The 20,362-nt window shown below is 42.9% G+C and overlaps 1 protein-coding gene and 1 long non-coding RNA gene across 4 annotated transcripts in view; both read left to right on the plus strand.

Moving 5' to 3' along the window:
* The window catches only part of VPS13C (vacuolar protein sorting 13 homolog C), a 73,472-nt gene extending 62,641 nt beyond the window's left edge, over positions 1–10,831 (plus strand). For 2 of the 3 annotated variants that reach the window (XM_020784754.3, XM_020784755.3), the window contains 6 exons: positions 462–585; positions 1,136–1,250; positions 6,344–6,435; positions 7,760–7,883; positions 8,376–8,465; positions 9,128–10,831. In XM_020784754.3, the coding sequence (XP_020640413.3) occupies positions 462–585; positions 1,136–1,250; positions 6,344–6,435; positions 7,760–7,883; positions 8,376–8,465; positions 9,128–9,229 (647 nt within the window). In that variant the 3' untranslated portion in view covers positions 9,230–10,831. Of the gene's footprint in view, positions 1–461; positions 586–1,135; positions 1,251–2,557; positions 5,654–6,343; positions 6,436–7,759; positions 7,884–8,375; positions 8,466–9,127 lie in introns of those variants that run through there. The other variant, XM_020784756.3, reaches the window with a different exon arrangement.
* A 1,461-nt stretch (positions 10,832–12,292) lies between these two features.
* Positions 12,293–20,362, plus strand: part of LOC144584577 (uncharacterized) — a 30,740-nt gene continuing 22,670 nt past the window's right edge. Inside the window, exon 1 of the long non-coding RNA XR_013538923.1 lies at positions 12,293–12,431. This is a non-coding gene — a long non-coding RNA (uncharacterized LOC144584577). The remainder of the gene's footprint in view (positions 12,432–20,362) is intronic.

Here is a 20,362-nt window from a genome sequence, read left to right on the forward strand (position 1 = left end):
TGTTTCTTCCTCCAGAGATGCAAAAAGAAATAATTTAGCAGGACACAAGAGAGGCATGAATTAGAGCATATGACAGAAATCATATTGAATCTTATGGATTTCATGGAGACGTAACGTCCAGCAGGCTTGTTTAATACGGCAGGTGTCGTGTCCAACTACTCTTGCATTGAGTTCCATACTAGTTAAGTAGTTTTGATGCAATGTAAGAAGGCTGAAGTTTGCCACAGGAACTCAGCAGTGATATTTGTTAGGTGGAACGGGGCTGTTTGGGAATTTAGCCCCGTTTTAAGAGAGTTAAGAGACAGCAGCTCTGGCTGCTTGGGTGTGCTTCTCAAGGTTGGTGATTATTAAGTGGCAAATGGAGGCTCCTTCCTTCCCCTAAATGCATCCTTTTAATTTGAGAAGCCTGGCCTTTAACAGGAAGAACACAACCTTCTCCTTTTCCCTTTTTATGCTTGAAGGGGCCAAAAAAGATGGTGCGGCTGGTTTCTTCAAAGGGATTGGAAAGGGGCTGGTCGGAGTGGTGGCACGCCCGACAGGAGGCATTGTGGACATGGCCAGCAGTACCTTCCAGGGCATCCAGCGGTAAGCGGTCTTGAGACACCTGGCTTGCTGTCCTGCCTTTTGGAAAGCAGCGCTCGAGTTGCTAAGAGAAGGTCCAGAGCAGAAGGCTTCGGCTCAATTAGGGAGGGGGCTGAATTCTGAATTCTAAAGCAGTGCCCTTTTTTACCTACAGAAATATCCCTTTTGCAATTTAGTTTTTCCCTTTGCTCAACTTATCCCCTCTGGGACCTCTGCTTTTATAGTGCCATTCTTAGTTCTTTCCTGGCCATAACCAGCACTTTAAATTGTTTCATTGTTTGTTGCCTTTACAGGGTTTTTTCTTGGAGGGGGGGGGAGGAGGAGAAATCTGCTCTACTATGGATGTTTTGGTTTTCCCCTTGGGTATTTCCCTGAGGGACAGTGCTTGAAACATAACCTTTGGTAATCCTTTTTGTAGTTTGGTTACTTTGCACAGTCCCCATGGCATTGTTTCATACAATTGTTTTGAAATCTGGCTTTTAAAGTGATGAAGAATAAAAATGAATGTAGAGATGAGAAAATGATTGATTGATTTTGCAATATATTTCGGCAGGGTGGCCGAGTCAACGGAGGAGGTGTCCAGTCTGCGCCCTCCCCGTCTCATTCATGAAGATGGCATCATTCGTCCGTATGACCTGGGAGAAGCTGAGGGCTATAACCTGTTTGAGGTGAATGATTTTCAAAATAAAAAGAGCCGATAAGTTTAAGATGCATCCTACGTTTTGCAAGCGATACCGCTTAGATCTTGGTGATACGACCAGATGTACGTACAACCGTAGATATTTTGCCCACAGTTGTAAAAATTCCCCTGGCCTCCTATCCAAACTGTTCCTGAGAAATAATCTGTACTGAAGGGTTGCATCTCTCGTTGTGTTTTGTGTGTAACATCACAGCTGTGATCTAGAGGTGTGGCAGAATAGATTTCCAAACAGTTCGCAAGAACGGAATCTGACCCCTGCTCGAGATTAGCATTTGGCTGCCTCATGCAGTGCTCAGCAAGGTGAATGGGTTTACTTCGCTGAATTTCACATTGTGAGGAAGCCCCTTTATCTGTTTTGCTGTTTTGAAAAACCTGGTACTGATGTCTTAGTGGGCAAAGGAAAAACAAATCCTGGGCAAACTGCAACCTAGTCTGTTTGTCTGGAGTGTGTTTGAGGCATCCTCTCTGGAGACAGTATTATAGTCCATGCTTGGGTGTGATGGGAGCAAGCCTGTGTGTAATTTGGGCTGAGAAGCTGCTTGACCTTGTCTTATCCGTGCAAAAAGGCTGGCAGCTTTAGTGTCTGTTTTATTATTATTATTATTATTTTCACTTCTTAAAAACTGCAACTTCCACAGATCTAGTCATGGTAGTCCATTCAGCATGTATTTTTTAAAGAAGAGATACTGGCTTTGTTGGGATCAACCATAAACAATAGTTAAGTATTTCAAGAACAAACCTGGTCTGTTGGAAGCTGTGTTGAGGTCCCCAGGTAGACTTCTCTTCTGACTTGGGAGCTGGTGCGGCCTAGCCAAGAGGTGGCAAGTTTGGACTCAGAGGACAGCGGAGCCACGGAGCTCCATGCGTGCTCTCTCTGTCATGCAAAGTCCCCTTTGCCTAAACCTACCACCTCCCAGTCCGTTTGGAAGAACTCCCCCTATCCCAGTGTAGATGCAGAGGAAGAAAGGTGAGGTTCAGAAATAATGATACATGTTTGGTTTTATTCCTATGAATACATATTCATTTTTGCTGCGCTCTTCAGCCAGTGTTACAGATTTTGTTTCCTTTTTTTAAAATGCAAGAATGTGATTTCAACACTGGCAAGAATCATGCCTCTTGTTTGGTAACACTCTTGTAAGCCAAATATGAAATCTCACCAAATAGGTGTGCGTTTAAAATGACATTTTCTTTTCTTTTCTTCTCTACTGTCCTCTGTACAAGAGCTATTTCTAATCTATTTCTCTCTCTTTTCTCTTTCCCGCCGTGCATACGCAGCAGCTGGAATAAAGGAGCCTACTGTTTTGTTGTTTTTTATCTGGTTATATTTAATCATTGTTATCTACCTTGGTTTATCTTAACAATGCAGGATATGATTCTGTATATATTTATTTATTTAAAATATTTCCGTCTCGCTTTCCTCCTTTAAAAAAGGCCCAGGGTGGCTTTAGAAATTCACTGTTTTTTTGTATCTTCCCCAGAGGCCTTTATGTATCACTGGTACCTTGGTTTTGAACAACTAATTTCAAATGCTAGGGAAACAATTTCCAATTCTTAAGGTTAGCAACATGTTAGAGAAAACTAAAGAACTGGAAAAGAGGTTGCCTTTTTGAATTTGCCAATTCTTCTTGATACTTTTGCATACCATGTTTCCCCAAAAATAAGACAGTGTCTTATACTGTATTAATTTTTGCTCCAAAAAATGCAACATGGTTTATTTTCAGAGGATGCTTCATTTTACAGTCCTTTTATCTTCTGGTTGCTGCACAATGGTGGAGAGCGGGGTTTCACTTAACTGGGGCTTATTTTTGGGGTTGGGCTTATATTACGAGTATCCTGAAAAATCATACTAGGGCTTATTTTCAGGTTAGGTCTTATTTTCAGGGAAACCGGGTACATCTTATCTGCAGCATCAGTATCTGCTGATTCACTTATCCACGGTCAGAAAATACTAAAAGAAAAACCCTAGAAATAAATAAAGTTGAAGTTACCAGAACCGGCCACTAGAGGGAGCATGAGGCCATTCTATGTCTAGCGTTTGCAATTAATCCTGTAATCTACGTTTTTCAGCATCTGTGGGGGAGGCTTGGAACCAATCCCCCACGGATATGGGGTTCCTGTTGTAATTAAGAGCATATAGCAAGATATTGATGTCAGAGTAGCTTATGGGAATAGAGGAGCTCAAGGAGTCAGACCCTCAGTCTGTTAACCCCGCAGTCTCACTTGCTTTGTCACGAAAGAAGTCCAGTATTGGACTGGGTCTCAGGGAAGCAGAATCTCTAACACGTCCTGCCCTTGATAACAGTCATCTGATTTTAGAGGGCAACACACAGGCAAGAAATGGGGTGGGGTTGTTGGCGGAAGCAGCAGAGTGGAATGTCTGCCCCAGATTCTTTCTTCCCTGGAGATCACCAGTTGTTCCTTGTTGATGTCGCATCCACCGACTGCGCCTACTTAATAGCTCACTTTAGACAAGATAGCCTGTTTGCAACTGATACGGGAATGTGTGAAACGAGATCATTTTATTATATACAGCCAGACTCTACAAAGGTGTGAATGTGGGCTTTGAAGTCATACTTCTCATTCATACCAAAAGTTTTGGTATGATAAGGAGGGCTTTGATACCGGTTTTTCCACACCCACCCACTGCCTCTTGAAGGTAGGAAGCTGGTGATGGCCCGATGGTGGCCTTGCTTGGTATTTTGAAGGCAGCCCCACAAGAACAGGACCTCCTCCGCCCAAGTAGGGGCCTCAAAAAGACAACTGTGTTTGGTGAGCTGCAAGATAGGCAGGTGGGCAGAATTTATGAAGTATGTAGAGAATGGATGATGAGATGGGGCCGGAGCTGGGAAATGGAGCTACATCTCTGAAAAAGGAACTTTTCCAAACCCTAGACAGGAAGGAGGGCTTCCACTGTAAGTGAAAGAGGCAGCCAAAAAGTTCAAGAAATCTCATCCTATCTGAAGTGGGGAAACTCCTGGGCAGAAAGCTACGTGAAATTCAGATCTTTAGCGAAAGCTGCGTCAAAACATGACGAATCACTAACATGTAACATGTCCCTTCCTTGGACATCTGTCTCTAGAATGGCAATTGATACGGCCCTATTGATTTCCGAAAGTATCTTTGTCGAGAAATGCGCCATTGCCGTGGCAGAGGTGTTCTTTTTGAGAACCAAAACCCAGTGCCTTGTTGCTCAGAGGAAACCATTGGGGGTTCTTTCATTTTCATTTTCGTTTAGGAGCGCTCACTCACTTTACATTTAGGAATGTGTCTGTCTCTATTATTTTGTTACAAAATAAAAAGATAACAAATAAAGACTATAAATAATAACATGCTGTATTGATTTAATGATAAAAGGATAACATTTGGGGATATGTTATGCAGCACAGTTGTGCAAAATATTGGCTGTAATATGAATGAACAATATGGACATTCAGTCTTTTTTTGTTTTTTGAACAGAGAATCATAGACTTGAGGAACTGGAAGGGACCTATTAGTTACCTGCTTGATTTTCTTATAGATGAAGATTAAGAGACACTCTATATGCTTGGGCAACAGATATGAAAAACACCTGTGCATCTCCTTTGAGAAAACATTGTCCTGTGTGCCTGTTCTTGTACTTACAAGTTGTGCTCAGTTGGAAACTGACAAGAGAAACCTCATCTCTCTTAAAATACGTCTTTTGAGAGAGGGGAATCAAGATTTTAATTGTGCTGTGGACCTAATACAACTACTCGCTGTATTGAGTAATTGAGTTCCTCAAATGTATTTTGTAATTAACTGTCAATATGAATGTACCAAGCACATTCCTGTAATGCTTTTAAGGGTTTTTGATCTTGAATTGGGGGAACCTTTCTTAGATGCAGTATTTGCCCCCTATCTTCATTCCCAAAGGGAAAATAAGGCCTGGTTCTGTGCTAACGTCCTGGGGACCAGGCTCTGTGTTCTTCCTTATTTCAGCCTGCACAACGGAGCTCAGGTCGTTAAGCGCCAACGACAGCCAGAGGTATTTTGCCCAATCCGTCCAGAATCTGGGCGGGCCCAGAATCCCAATAAACCTTTTGGTGACAAGAAAGTCTGTAATGGATCAACAGCACAATTTTGACAAAAGCAGAAAGTAAATAGAACACTAATTAGGGCTGTTTTAGAAGTTGGACAAAGAAGAATAATTCTAACCAATCATCTTGGTGATTCTTGCATGCTGGGAATAGATGTCTCAGCTAGAGAGAATGTGTAAAAATGTTTTGTAAATGTATATTTTACTGTGCTCTTCGTTATAAAGTATATTGATCTTTATCTTATGATTTCTGTTTTACAACTTACTCATAAAGCTATAAAACAACCTGAAATAAAGTAATATTTAATAAAGTGGAACTTTTGGCTGTCATCCATCGCAGCTGCTCTGGAACAGTTTAATATTTGCATTTGAGAGTGTGGAGTCCTTGTCCCAAATTCCACAGGTTTTGTATACGCCACTGTATAACTTGGTAGATAGATGTATGCTGGAGAAGTACTTCAGACTTGTGAAAATAAAGTTTTGTCTTGGGAGAAACAAAAGGTGAAGCCCATCTGAATTGATTTGCAGACTCCTCTTGCAGTGGAGCACACAGCCAGGTGGTAGTTTGGCCTCCCTAAAAGGCAGTGCCAGTCTTGGGCACATTTAAGGGGATCCTCTCATGTGCATTTCCCTCTGCCCATCCACTTTCTGCTGTTAATGGATATTTCAAGCCATTTTCATCGTCCATTTCTTAAGATACGTAGCTTGTTTGGAGAAGAGTAACTTGCCACCTGCAGGTTTGTAGTAGGGATTATGACAGGCTTTTATTTCTTTAAAATCAGGAGCTGCAAGCCACTGGGTACATCTGGCCAGCTCCCAAATATTAAAATGTGCCTGATTTGAACAAATCAAGTGGGCATGATTACCTGGAAACAGCTTGTAGTGAGGGGAGGGGGGCTCATGAAACGTAAGTGGCATCTTGTGTGGGGGTTCCTAATTCAAATGTAGATGTGGAGTGTGTCGTTGGGATCTAAAATGTTTTGTTTTCTCTCTCTCAATGATTCTAGAACTCTCATATCAAGAAACTGGAAGGAGAGCGTTTCAGATTCCACTGTGGTGCCCCAGGAGGCAGGAAGGCACAGATCGTTGTAACTAACAGGTATCGTTGTTTTAGCAGAATCAGAGGAACCACAAGCCAGGAAAGGGTCCGGGAGAATTGAGGCAAATCATTTCATTGCAAGCCTGTGGCTTCCCTTTCCCCTCATCTAACTAGAAGGCAAGCAGTGCTTTGCAAAGAGTCGCTTTTGAACCAGGATCATGTTGGGGGATTTTTAAAACTTTATTTCTCGGTTGGGGATTTCCTTAGAATTGGGGATCGGAAAACTGACAGACTCTGCAAAGTTTTGGCTTATAAAGCTGAGGAGGGCGTGAAGCTTGATCAGTCAGCCCCTGCTTCCAACTCTCTTAAAGCTAACTCACTCTGCCGCTTCCGCCAACAACCCCACCCCATTTCTTGCCTGTGTGTTGCCCTCTAAAGTCAGATGACTGTTACCAAGGGCAGGACTTGTTAGAGATTCTGCTTCCCTGAGACCCAGTCCAATATTGGACTTCTTTCGTGACAAAGCAAATGCCGCTTCCTCGTGCTGAGCAAGCCTAGTACTGTTTATTTCCCATTACGTGCTGTCTGAAGATTTGAAGGTAACCTGAAATATACCCATCGCTAGAGATGGCAGGGACTGAAATTATGACCTTTGGAATGCAAAGCATAGACTTGACCTCCAGCGCTGACCTCAAGGCTACAACCTAAATATCTGTTCCCCCTTGGACAAGTGCCTTCATTATCTTTTGCTGGAGGCTTACTGAAATGATCAGAGGCCTGCATTTCACACCCCTACCTGGCTTGATTTGTGAGTCAAACATTTCGAAATTCTCCCATCTTCTTTTGCACACACATACCAGAACTAAATAACATTTAACAGCTCATTCCACCAGTGCTGTCAACTTCTACTGCCTTCCAGTGTGGAATAGAGCTTCCTCACATCTGCCGTGCAGCTGCATGGTCTAACCCATCAACCTTTGTAAGACACTACCGTCTCGACATCCGGGCGAAGAATGATTCTGCTTTAAGTCAGTCACCCAATTGTGTGCATTCTCAGAAGCCACAAAGAAGAAAGAGAGGTCACCTACCTGTAACCATGGTCCTTCTAGGGGTCCTCTGTGAATCCACACATCCCGCCCATCCTCCCCTCTGTCTGTCATGTTGTCTTTTTTGACAGTGGTGGACTCTTACAGGAACTGAAGGGACTTCTGGTGGGTGGAGCATACACTCCACGGGAGGAATGTCCTACGAATCACATGTCTTTAAGCTCTAGAAACCTCTGGAACAACCCAATTGTGTGGATTCATAGAGGACCACTAGAAGAACCATGGTTACAAGTAGGTAACCTCTCTTTTGTTGTCTTTTGTTGTCTTTTGTTGTCTAGGAGAGTGATGTTTGTAAAGGAAGTGGAGATTCTAGGACACATAACAACAGACTGGGATTATTTATACGAAGACTTCACTCGTCCACCAAATGTAGATGAAAATGTGCTGCAAATCTTTGTTAAGGTAAGAGAAATATATTCGTGCTTGTTCTGGTAAAGAGATTATAGTCAGAAAATGGAAGAACCTTTAGAAACCAGGTGATTTGGGATTTTAAATTTCATTGCTTAAAATTTGGCTTCTTGGAACTAGAACTTTCCCAATATCAAACTGAGATGCCTTTCCGCATCTCAAGAATAAAAATGCTGTGACAGTGTTAAGTCTGTTGCAACAAAACCAACCAACACGACTACCCTTGTGGAATATTTTCTCCTGGTAGCTTCCTTGGGACATTAAGATTGTTCTGGATTATAAGAAGAGAACAAACACAACATTTTGATTCATCAGTAATGGTGCATAATTTAATATTGCAGTGTTAGGTATAATCACGTATAATGGTAAAGTAGAATTATCTGTTTTCTTTTGTAGTAATAATCAACATGTCCATCACAAATGTGATCTAGTGAGTCCCAAGTAACATTGTTGCTACCCTCCTCATTGCGCTGATTTTTCTCACAGGATCAAGGTCTGTTAGCATTCCAGAAAAGAGATAGTGGTGGACATGAGTCAGTAAGGAAAATCAAGTTCCAGGATGTGGCTTCAGCAAAGGTAAGTATAATTGATCTGATCTTTTATCACCTTAAGACCTGTTTCAATATTTCAAGTGTTAATGTAATTTCTGATACTAGCAAAAGGGTTTTGAAACGCCCTAAGTTTGCTCTCATACCATCTGTCTCATTCCAGGACATTGCACATGCCAGTCACGAGCAAGCCTTTGAAAAAAGAGTTTTAGGAGTTTATTTAGGATGTGGAGGCAGGTTTTCCTATTTCTACTCCTTAGGTTTTGGTGTGGTTTTTGTGCTGAGGAATCCAAAGAAAATAGGAACACTTTTCCATCTTATGACTTGGAGCTGTTATTAGGTATTTAAAAAGTGGGCCCCCTAACTTCCTACCCACTGTGGATCAGAACAGTAGATTCTAGAAAGTCTGGAGGTGAACAGAATCCGGACTCTCTTATCCTTGACGGTCTATTTCAGAAACAGCTAGATCTAACTGAGGCCCTATTTAGCTATTATGCTTGAAGATTTGAAGGGCTTGGCGCGAAGCGGGGGGCAGTTCTATTCTTTTAACATTTTGGTTCTAGTTGCCACCAGCTAGGCTAAGTTCAAATCCCATCTCTCCAAGAAACACCTTTAGGTGTTTTTTTTCCAACAAGATTTTTATAAAGGTCAGTGTTATCTTAGAATAACAAGATCCTGTTTGCTTCACAGGTGACGTGCCATGCCATTCAGGAAGCTTGGTCCTCCAGGCAACAGGAGAAACTGGTGAAACGAGCATCTCTAAAATTAAGCAGATCATCCACACCATTTTAACAGCAACATCCTTAGTTTAAGCGGTTTTTCAGGGAATTAATTTTTTCAAAACAGTGTGAATAATGTTTGTCAGGGGTCTTCTTCCTGCTACTTAGACCAAACCGCACCTCAGAATAATTCATCTGCCATATTTTGATCATTGTTCTTTCATGTTTTAATCTCTGCAACAGAGTAACAGATGAAGGAAGGGTTGCTATTCTTTCTGCTTTAATAATTTTCAGTCTGCTTTAAATTGACCAAAATATTATTATTATTTTTTTGCTCAAGTCAACATTTATTTGCATAAAGTGAATGGAACCGTCCTCCCTGATCTACTTGAAATTTATGGAGATACTTTTTCAATATCTGTAAAAAAAATTGGCTGACAATTCATTGAAGTAACGGAGTGTGTCGGTCATAGAAATACAGAGTTGCCTTATTTATGTCAGCCAATGCTGAGGCCAGCATCCTGTTTAAATGCCCTTGTGCATGCACCATTTGTTGTTCAAGCAGTTTGCAGCATTTGGTGGGGTGTTGTTCACTGTTTATTTCAGGAGGATAGTGGCTGTTCCTCAGGGCAGTGATCACTAGTACAAAGTTTGCAGTAGATGTTTACGTCGTGTCACATTGGCTTCAGGAACTAGTGCACTTTGTACTTTTAAAAAAATGACATGCTAAAAATGTAAATTTATCTGTTCAGGGGGATGCTCATGGACGTTAAATCCAGGGGTAGAGCTATCCTCACTGTTCTTGCACTTTAATCCCTTTAGACTGCCTTTCAGCAGCTCGCCTGTGATTCTAAGGGTGGCCTGCGCTATCGCACATGCAGCGTATTTTGTTCACGAGAGGCTGTGTGCACTTTTGTAGCAATGGTTTTATGAAGGAAGTCTTGTTCATTCAAATACTGATTCTACATCTAACAAATGAAGGGATGCCTCAATGAAATTCACTGAGTTTCACATTTCTGTTTTTTTATTATTATTATTACCATTTGCCTACATAGACATTATGTTTAGGATGGAATTCTTCCCCCCCCCACCCCCAAAACCTGGCCTTTCTTCATTCATTTCATCAATGCTTAGTATGTTTGCGGCGGCCAAAATAGGCTATGAGTGGGTTTTATGTCTGATGCAGCCTAGTAAATATATTAATCAGTGACAGGGTAATAAACAAAGAAAATTAGGACAGAATATTCATACCTGACAGTCAGATGCTGTTCTGTGAGACTGCCGTGGTTAAAGAAAGCTCTGCAGTCCGGGAATGGAAAATACCATTCAGGCTTTTTTTTTCTTGTCTAGGGTAACGTCTTGCATTGCATTGTACTTTTACTTAGAATGGTAAAGAAGCCACAGCTGATTATGACTGGCTACTTGGCTTGCAGGAAAATGGTCCTGAAATCTACAAAGTTCAGTAAGTGTATTTTGGCTCTGGGCTCCATGAAATGTATTTTTATATGCTTTTTCTTTACATCATTGTTGTGTATATGGCACTGCCAAATAAAAAAAGATTTTATATGCAGCTTGTTATGGCTTTCATGGCAAGCACTCAATGAGATCCGGTGACCAGACAAAGAAGTTTAAAGGTATTGTATTGCCAATAATAAAATGAAATAAAATAAAAAAATATATAGTTGCTTTTCTTAGCCTTCGAAGAGACATGTGTTTGGAGGTCACACCCACACCCTCCAGTCTTTTTCCATTAAGCTGTTTCTCTTGCTTTCCACAAGATGGTAGCATTTACTTGCTGTGGCAGTGGAGGTTGGCATCTGGTGATGGTTAGAACAAGGCTTATGAAGTTGCTCAGAAGGCCCAGAACAGAGCTGTCCTTCTGAGGGGTCTCACCACACTTTTGTCGTTACTGATAAAAGCGGGCCTCTGGAGAAAGAGTTAGGTCCTCACAAGATCACTCCTTCCCAGCTTTGACTTAGCTTAAGGAGGAGGACGGGAAGTCCCTGGTCCCCCACACCTTTTGGCCTCCCAGTTCCCATCAGGAAGTTGCCAGCGCAGCCAGGGCTGGTGGGGAGGTGCGCTCCGGCAGCCGCTGGATTGGCTGCACTTTGCTGCTCTTGTTCTAGACAGAACAAAGTATTTGCAGTGTGGGATATGTTCCGATGGATTGATGTGATGCCCTGCCTTTCTCCTGGGCAGAGACCCAAAGCGGTTCAGAATAGGATTAGAAAATAAGATTGCAGCAGCAGCTGCAGATGAAAATATACACAAAGTTGTAAGGTAACTATAATACCAACATCATATTATATTACCTTTTTTTTTTTTTGAAAAAACAAACACCCCAGTATATGTGACAATTGGTGATGGAGCTGTGAAAGGGAAAGGTTTCAATCAATATATGTTGGGATAAATTTCTTATATATAAAATTATCCGAACATACATTGATTAAAAACCCTTCCCTTACACAGTCCAACCTCCAGCTGCCAAAAGCCTGCAGAAATAAAAGATGCTTTAGATTTATTTATTTGAGTCTCGTAAGGAACACCATATGTAAGTATTTGTACAGTCCTCTGTGTGTGTGTGCATGTAGAGGCACATCAGAGTTTCCAGTAGGAGCATCTGCAGAAGTTTAATCCTTCAACAGGTTGAACTGCGGCCTTAAAGGGCATTACTTCTAAATGTCATTACAAGGCTTTCAACCCAGAACTACAGAAGATGAAGTAACCTGGGCCCCTGCATGGTCAGGTAGCAAAGGCGTCCTGCTTAATCCCTGAGCTCCAGTTCCTTCAGAATGTGAAAGCAGCCGTTTGTAAAGAGCAAAGCAGGGTGTGTGGCCTCAGTGGAGCAGGCGGGCTTTTTGAGTAAGGTCGAGCCATGCGTTCCATGTAACTAAAAGGAAGTACATTATTTTGCCCAAGACAGAGCATGACAGCCCCTGATAAAACAGACTCGAAATTAGTGGTGCTTAATTTTTAGAATTCATAAAATCGGTGACAGTATTCTTCTTCTTCTTCTTCTTTTTAAGTGCAATGAATTCATAAAACTGACTTGGATAGATTTACAAAGTGTAAAGATAAGGCAGTTCATAGAAGACGAGACATCCATGTCTCTCTTGCCGTGATAGCAAGCCGAAGCATTTCCTCCTGAATACCAGATGTTCGAAACAAAGCGTAGGGAGGTTCCTGTCTCCATCCATTGCTTAAGAGTCCCCAGAGGCGTTTGGCTGCCTGCTGTTGGAAGACGGAATTAAGCAGATCTTGGTCAACCCAGGAAGGTAATTTAAGTTCTTTGGCCTAATAAGGGGGCTTGAGACAACACGGCAACGATGGTCTCGACAGACTAAGCAGTGTCCTTTGAAGGGTGGCCAGGGTGGAAACTGAGTACGCTCATTCTGTACTCCAGTATCAAGAAAACAGACCAAAGGCAAGAATGTTCCAAGATGTTTTCTAACTATCTTGCAAATGTATTTAGATGTTCAGTTGGAGAGCCCTAATCTTCAAGACCTCTTAACATCTTAAAAATTCATAAATATGCAGATAAAGTGGCATGAGGGACCAGCGTGTATCTTGGCGAAACAGGAAATCTAAATCTATGCAGTAGCTAGGAGGGCTTCCTTGCATTTTCATCAGGCCCAGAAATAGATCTTTTCTTTAATGGGAAATGCAAAGCAGTATGGCACGGCAACCATAAGAGTTGCAGAGTGTTGTTTAAAGAAAATGCTGGTGTTTTAAAATGTTTATATTAGCATATGACTAAGAGAAAAGGGGGAAGCAGGGAGGAGTAAAACAATATGCATTTTCTAGAAGCGTAGCCATGTTAAGTCTGTTGTGACAAAAATAAAGGTAGGTGGCACCTTAAAACACTTATATAAAATACAGTGACATTAAACTTGAAAGTTTCTGCAAAAGTCTTCTCTCTCTGTGTGTGTGTGTGTGTGTGTGTGTGTGTGTGTGTGTGTGTGTGTGAGAGAGAGAGAGAGAGAGAGAGAGAGGTAACATCTCATGCGGCTCACTGTCCTTAATTTCAGTTCTTCTTGAATGGGTGGCCCTTCCCTAAATATTCAGGCAGTGATCAGAGGATAAGTAGCTGCATTATTCATTGTGCTTTTTCTCTCAGGTGAGATCGTTCTTAGTGCTCTAGCCTTCCAGGTCAGTGCATTTTCATCAGGAGGAGGGAAATGGGAAGCCATTTATAATTAAAGGTTGTGTCAGGTTTTTTATTGTGACATGAACCCTTAAATCCGTATATTAGAGAACCACTTTATCCCGTACAATCCTGCTCGCTAACCAAAATTATCTTCCAAGGTCCTTTACCATATCCCTCCAGAGGTTCCATCTACAGCTACTATTCCGTTTAAGGCTACTATTCATTTCTCTGGTGAACAGACATGCAGCATTTTTCAGATACCAAGCAAAGAGTAATCTTTTTGCTTTAGCTTTAATAGCAAACAAGTTACTTTTGCTTACTTTTTGCAGCTGTTTATTTGATGCTTTCAGAATCTTTTTCCTGTTGTAATTTGTCTGCTGCCTCGACTGTTTGTCTAGAAAGCTGGGATATAAACTTTGTGAATAATTTTTTTAAAAAAAATCAGTTCCAGGGTTCCTGTGAAAATATAGGTTTCTAATACACCCTGAACCATAAATGTTAAAGTGGGCCATAATCAAAACAATCTTGAGTTATGTACCATGAAGTTGGAATTGACTTTTGATGACCCTAACAGGACTTTCATGATAAGTGGCACGTTTCAGTGATTTCACAAGATCCACGGTGCCTTCTCCCTCCGCGAGTTTTCATGGCTGAGCAGGGGTTTGAGTCTGTCACTCCATCCGTGCTACACCAAAATCAAGAGTCTAAAACAGTTTGAACACTTAAAAACAAAAAACAAATCAAAGTACTTTCAAAAGGCTTTGAAACGATTCCAAGCAAACAATAGCCCGCAAATTAAAGGATGGAAAGCTGGCCTTGATTTTGCTCATCCAGGAGAACAACCAGTTTTTTTCAACTTTGGGCAGGATGCAACACAATGCGGGGGCAGCCAAATCTCCTAGGGGAGATCATTCTGCATCCAAGCCCAGAAAGGGCTTGTGCCTCGAGGCAGTGTCCTGCTCCTGCCTGTGGGCCATGAGGGACGGCCTGCCTGTAGACTGTAGTGGGAGGGAGGGAGGGAGGGTATGAGATTAATTCAGCAGGTTTCCCATCCGGCCTTAGCCCTCCCTTGACGGTCTTCATGCCTTCAGCTTGTCTTGTTCAAATGCTTATGCCGGCTTCCAAATGTTTGGCTTTAACATCTCGTCAAGAAGGGGGGGGGAAGCTACAAGAGGAGCGGGCTGCTTGTGGTGGCGAGTTGCTGTTGGACTTCTGTTCCTCATTGTGCTGTGCTGGCAAGCACTAATGGGAACAGCAGCACCCCTCATTCTTTGCCCCGAACTACCAGGCTGAAATATAGCATCCCCCCCCTTACTCCCGTCAAGTGAAGGGACTCCTTCTCCTTTAATTCCGTTCTATACAACTCGGCTCTGGAGGAGCCTGCCTCTTGATCTCTGATCTGCAACTGCCCCAGATGGCCTTGCTTACAAAAGCAGCCGCCTGTCACCTGCGGCCCGATGTTTTGAGTTTTTGCTGGTTTCCCCCAAATATTATATCATTGAGACTTCAAGAAGAGTGGTGTAGAATTCAAATGTTGACCTTGTTTGCAACTTCTCAGCCACCCAGTAAAAGTGGCACTCCGCCTAGGATGTCATTTTCATCCATGGATCATAGAGCTACCTGGGTTTTTCCATGTACTCTTGAGGGAGGTATGTGTCATCTTTTGCTTCCTTTTAAGCTTCTAGAAGTTGTAGCAATACCTGAAAATCCTGGATGCCCCCATCCATCTGCTTAGGAGAGGACAGATGGTCCCCCTCTTTTGAAAAAAAAAATCATAATTGTGTATTGGATCTTGGGAAGATTACCTTTTGAACAATAACTCCCAGAACCTCCTCCTTTTGTGACTTTAAATTAATTGACTGTGCCAGGGGCTAGACAGAAGTGGAAAGAAACAAGACGCGGGCCCAACCTTTGGTCTGCCAGAGCCCTGAGGTTTTAATGAATGGGCTGCCATTGTGTCTCCACCCGTGACACCCTGGAATCCATCTCAATTTTTATATTCTTCCCGGGGTAGACAATGATGAAAGAGCTCTCCTCGGCCTGCCGCAGGTGATCAATGGCAGCTCTCCTTTGCCATTGTTTGTTTTGCCAGTTGGGGAAGCCGTGGAGATCAGCAAAGCCAAAACCAGAGAGGAGACGTGGGGCGGGGAGGAGGGAGAGCTGCATGGAAAGGGTGACGCCTCCCCCTGAGCCATCTTTATGACCCAACAGGGATAAAGGATGTCCCCAGAATTTTAAAAAGGGTGTAGCACCCAACATCCCATAGCTGAGAAAGGACAGGTAGCCAGAGGCCGTCGTAACACATCTGGGTGGAAAGCAGGGTTTCCTGATCTTTCTTAATGAAAGCCTTTGCAAATACATTTCTTAATTAGCATTATTAATTGTTACTCTCAGTCTTTTGGCACTGGCCCTAAACTAGATTTTATGCTCTTCTTTGGCCCCAAGTGCGTGCATCTGGCCGGTAATTTCCTGATGGCCCCAGAGGCATTTCCAGTGATGATAACAGCTTCATGGTGCTTTTCCATGGGCCAGACTCTTAAAAGGCTGGGCTGCCAAACTGTTTTAAAGTGGAATGCCAAACAGACAAAAGCCTTTTCATCACAGTTTGGCAGAAGATAAGACGCAGCTACCAGAATCCCTGGTAAGCAGTCTGCCAACCCTGACCCACAGCGAGCCTCCCCCTAGGGTGGGCCGGGCCTGTCTCACGCATCCAGGGAACTAAGGGGCCTGTGGGGGAGGGCACCCCAGAAACAGCACAGCATTCCAAAAAAACGTATACTGGCTTGGCTAAACTTGGAACAAATCAGTACTTAGGCCATATTAAATGGTGCAGGCAGTGCCCCTGGCCTGTTTAAAAAGGTGAATTGCCTAACCTCCAGGAGTTATAAATCTCACCTCTCTTGGGTTAGGAGAACAGGTTTTGCCAAACTCTGTTTTAGCCCCCTCGGGACAACATGGCATTCACTGCAGTGGCGCCACCATTTGGACCAAACTAGACAAATCTCTGGGGGACCCATGACCAGATTCATTTAAGGAGGTCGGCGAATGAAGCCAGGGTTATGTTGGAGGGGTGGGGGTTAGGCTTTACCATGCCTTTTTTTCCTTACCGTGGAGGCCACCCACCCACCCGCTTTCATTTTAACAATTTGGGAAACTTTATAGAGGCCGGGATCTTACTGGGACTTTACTCTGGAATGAAGGAACTCACGTAAGTTGTGGCAAACGGCAACTAATTGACAAAAATTCCCAAGTCATATGCCTCTGATTAACTTTGTTGATTTCACTTACTCCAGAGCAAAATCCCAGTAGGATTCTGGTCAATGTTACTTGCCTTCTCTTACCAATATATAGGACGACTCTGCCGGATGGTTTCCCTTTGCAGTGCTTGTGAGACAGCTGGAGGGAAGGAACTTGCTTTTAGGTCTTACTCTGAATGACCTAAGACCTTTCCAGTTCCTGAGTATTATGCCGAGTGGGGATTCGTTGCAGTGGCTTCTAACAACAGCCTTTCCTTCACTGGATCTAGCTGTGGGTCAGGGTGGGATTCTGGCTGCCCCTTAGTTATTGTCAGAGCCAGGAAAAATTACATTTTTACAGTGCAACTCCCAGAATCTTTGCATGGAATTGGAAGGGGAGCTGTGTTTTACTTTGCCCCAGGCGGTAAAATGCCTTGGGACAGCCCTGGGGGACCCGCCATTCTGTGGTCTGGTTTGATCGCTGGCATGGTTGAGGCGTAGACTTTGGGAAACAAAATATATAAAATAATTCTGAAATTCTGAATTGAACCAACCTGTTGTAGACAAGGAAGGACCTGGCTAATGTCCTGCCTCTCTCTCTCTCTCTCTCTCTCTCTCTCTCTCTCTCTCTCTTTTGCCTCCCAATTTCTCCTTCCCAACAAATAGTGGCGAAGCAGTATTTCATACACAGCATTGTGTTTTGGGCTGGTTGGTTGGGAAACATTTGGACAAATGATGAAGGCCAGCAAATGTGCCTTTGGTGGAGGAGCAGGTAGATTCATAGACAGATATTTCTTTCATAGAAGGACTTACAATTCAGTCTTTTAAAAGACACCTTCCTGTTCTCTATCTTGAGGGGAAAATACCTCTACCTGCAACGTGGGAGTGTGACTCTGATCTCCTATTCAAACCGAGATCGATTGATAATCAACCAGGATTGCTTCAACTTTGTCACATCCTCACCTTTTGTTTCTGGCAATGCAACATGAAATATATTCATTTCAGTTTTTAAAAACTGGTCCAGCCTTTTATTCTTTGCTGACATTTTTTTAAAATGTTTCCATATTTTCCCTGCTGTTTTTATGTGCCACTGTCTCTTTACAGTTTTATTGATGCTTTGTTTAGGATTTTTTTAAAATCATGTTTTTGTCATAAACAGCCCCAGAAATATTTTACAATGAAAGGCAAGATATAATATTTATAAAAGAAGGATATGCAATGTGTTAAACTGTAAACATTTACAATTTATCCAAAGACCATCTGTGAAAAACTCAGTGTTTCAGGAGGGTGAGGCCACACTTTTGCTGTGATGGAACCACTAAAAAGCCTGTACACTGTTTTTCCATAGAAACGGGCCATTTTAAAGACATGCCAACATCACAACCTGCTTCATCTGCCAGTTTCTAATGAGGCCTGTGACACAGGGGTTAAGCTCCAGTTATTGCAGCCGAGACTCTGCTCATGGCCTGCGTTCGATCCCAATGGGCTCAGGTAGCTGGCTTGAGGTTGACTCGGCCTCCCAGCCTTGCAAAGGCAGTAAATTGAGTACCCAGCTTACAGTGGGTCTCTGTGCCATGTAGAGCCCGCGTAATTAAAACTGTGCATCACCCAGAAGAGTGCTTTGAGTACTGTGGGGCAATATATAAACAGTACACTTTGCTTTTTTTTTTTTTTTGGACTTCATCAGAGCTTCAGAAGGTTCTGCTTTGGACTGGCTGCGGTGCTCTGGGAACTATGTGCCAGAACAGGGATAATTTATTTCCATCTATGCAGCAGCAATGAAGTTCACGTAGCGCAAACACGGCTTGTGATGAGGGGCATTCATTCCCTCCAGGCATAGACACGGGTTCCCTTCTAGTGCAGACGAAGTGCAGCCATCCTCAGCACCAAGAGGAGAACCTTTCACTGCCACAATGGTGTCTTTCTTTCAGTGTTGCCATCGATGGCACTTCAGCCTTTATCTGGGATAAATGAACATTGTGCTTCTCTCTCTTTCTTTCTCTCTCTCTCATAACTGTTTCTCTCCGAAGGCCTTTCTCCTAAGGGGTAGAAGGAAGAAGAGCTGCCTGGGTAGGTCAAAGTACTTGGCTGCAGAAGCAAAGGGCGGGCGTTTGCTTTCCTCCCAGGAGAAGAGCCAGCCGTTGTAGCCTTGGGCCAACTGCAAAGTCCCAGAGGGGAAAAAAAAGGACCGGGAAACCACTTCTGAGGACTTTATGCCTAGGAAACCCTGGCAAGAGTTTCTGTGATTTGGAACTGACTTGGCAGCACATGATTATTAATATTATAGTAGGGAGAAGTGAGCCAGCATGGTGTGATGGGCAGACTGGCAGAAGAGGACTCAGGAGACCTGGCTTTGAATCCCCGCTAAGCAGTAAAAACTCACGGGTGGGGGGGTGGGGGGGTGGCGGCAACAGAAATGACAAACCACTCATTGTAAAATTTCACATCCCTTGAAAGCCCAATCAAAGGGACTTGTAAGCACAGCATGACAACAATTTGTTTATTGTTATTGTTTATTTTTCTTTTGTTTTTGCAATAGGAAGAAGCCTCTTCCTCTACACAGTCCAGGGAAGTTCTTTGTAGCCTTATAAAACAGGGTTTATTATTTTCCTATCTGGACGCTGGGACTCTTGTGGATTCTGGGACTTCTAGTCTAGCACTGGACTTGATGGAAAAGAGGAGAGAAGACACACTGAATGAAGATTGTAAGATCTGCCGTGTGTAGCTGTCCGCTGGTCTTCTCAATAAATCAAAGAGCCAGCGTGATCCTGGCTGCTGGGGTTGGGAGCGATAGATGGAGAGAGAGGAATGACCGATAGAAGCTGTCCAAGCTGAGGAACACAGCTAAGCTCCTTATGTGAATTTCGTCAAAGAGAGACTGCTTTCTCTGTGTACTTATTTTTAAATTTCCCCTTCAAACAGCGCATTGCCTGGGAAATGTGATGGGCTGGCAGTTTCCCTGCTTCCAGCCACCCGCTAATCCAGAGCGTAGAGAGAGAAGTTTAATAAGCAACACATCCACTTTGAAATGTCTCTCCCCCGCTAGGCCTGAGGGCTCAGATCCACACAGCACCATCTCTGCATCCATCCCAGATCAACAAAATTAACTCAGGTGACCTTGGCCTGCAGAGGGTCGAAGATCCCTACTAGGGTCTTAAGTGATCATCAGTGCTTCTTGGTAAGTAGGCACAGCCAAGAGGTATACTGTTTGTAACCATTTGGGCAACTTAGTTAAGCCTCTTTTATTTGGGCAACTCAGTTAAGCCTCTTTTATTGTCAGATTCTCTGTGACAGTGGCAGGCAGTGGTGTAATTCCAGAGTTTGGAAGTAAGGAGTTATCAATATAGTTACCTGCAACTAGTTACTTTTTGTGGGGTTAACAACAGTATAACAAAATCAGGTATTGGCTGAAATCCTATTGTGTGGGATCCAACCGTGCACCAGGCATGATGTCAGTGGCAACATCAGATTGTTACTTTTTTAAAGGCTTCTTTTTGTGATTTTTGGGGACATATATTTATCACATTGTACGCAAGCCATGTGCTCCCAAAAACATGCAAAAGATAATCTTTAATTAGCTGCAGTCACCATTCCCATTGCGAAGGCAGTGTTCTAGAACAGGATTTTAGCCACTGGAATGAGAAATTAAGAGTTACTTTTGTGGTAATGAGCAATGTATTGTAGTTGCTTTAAAGGGCATTTAAAAGTTACTTTATAGCATTTTGACAGGATGCTTTATACCAGTTCTATACCATTTTATGGTCTGGACACCTGGGAAAAAAGTGGCAAGGAAAGTATTGTTTTGTATTGTCTTTTTGTGTTT

This window comes from Pogona vitticeps, chromosome 12 (genome assembly GCF_051106095.1).
Source record: "Pogona vitticeps strain Pit_001003342236 chromosome 12, PviZW2.1, whole genome shotgun sequence".
In the NCBI taxonomy this organism is placed as follows: Eukaryota; Metazoa; Chordata; class Lepidosauria; order Squamata; family Agamidae; genus Pogona; species Pogona vitticeps.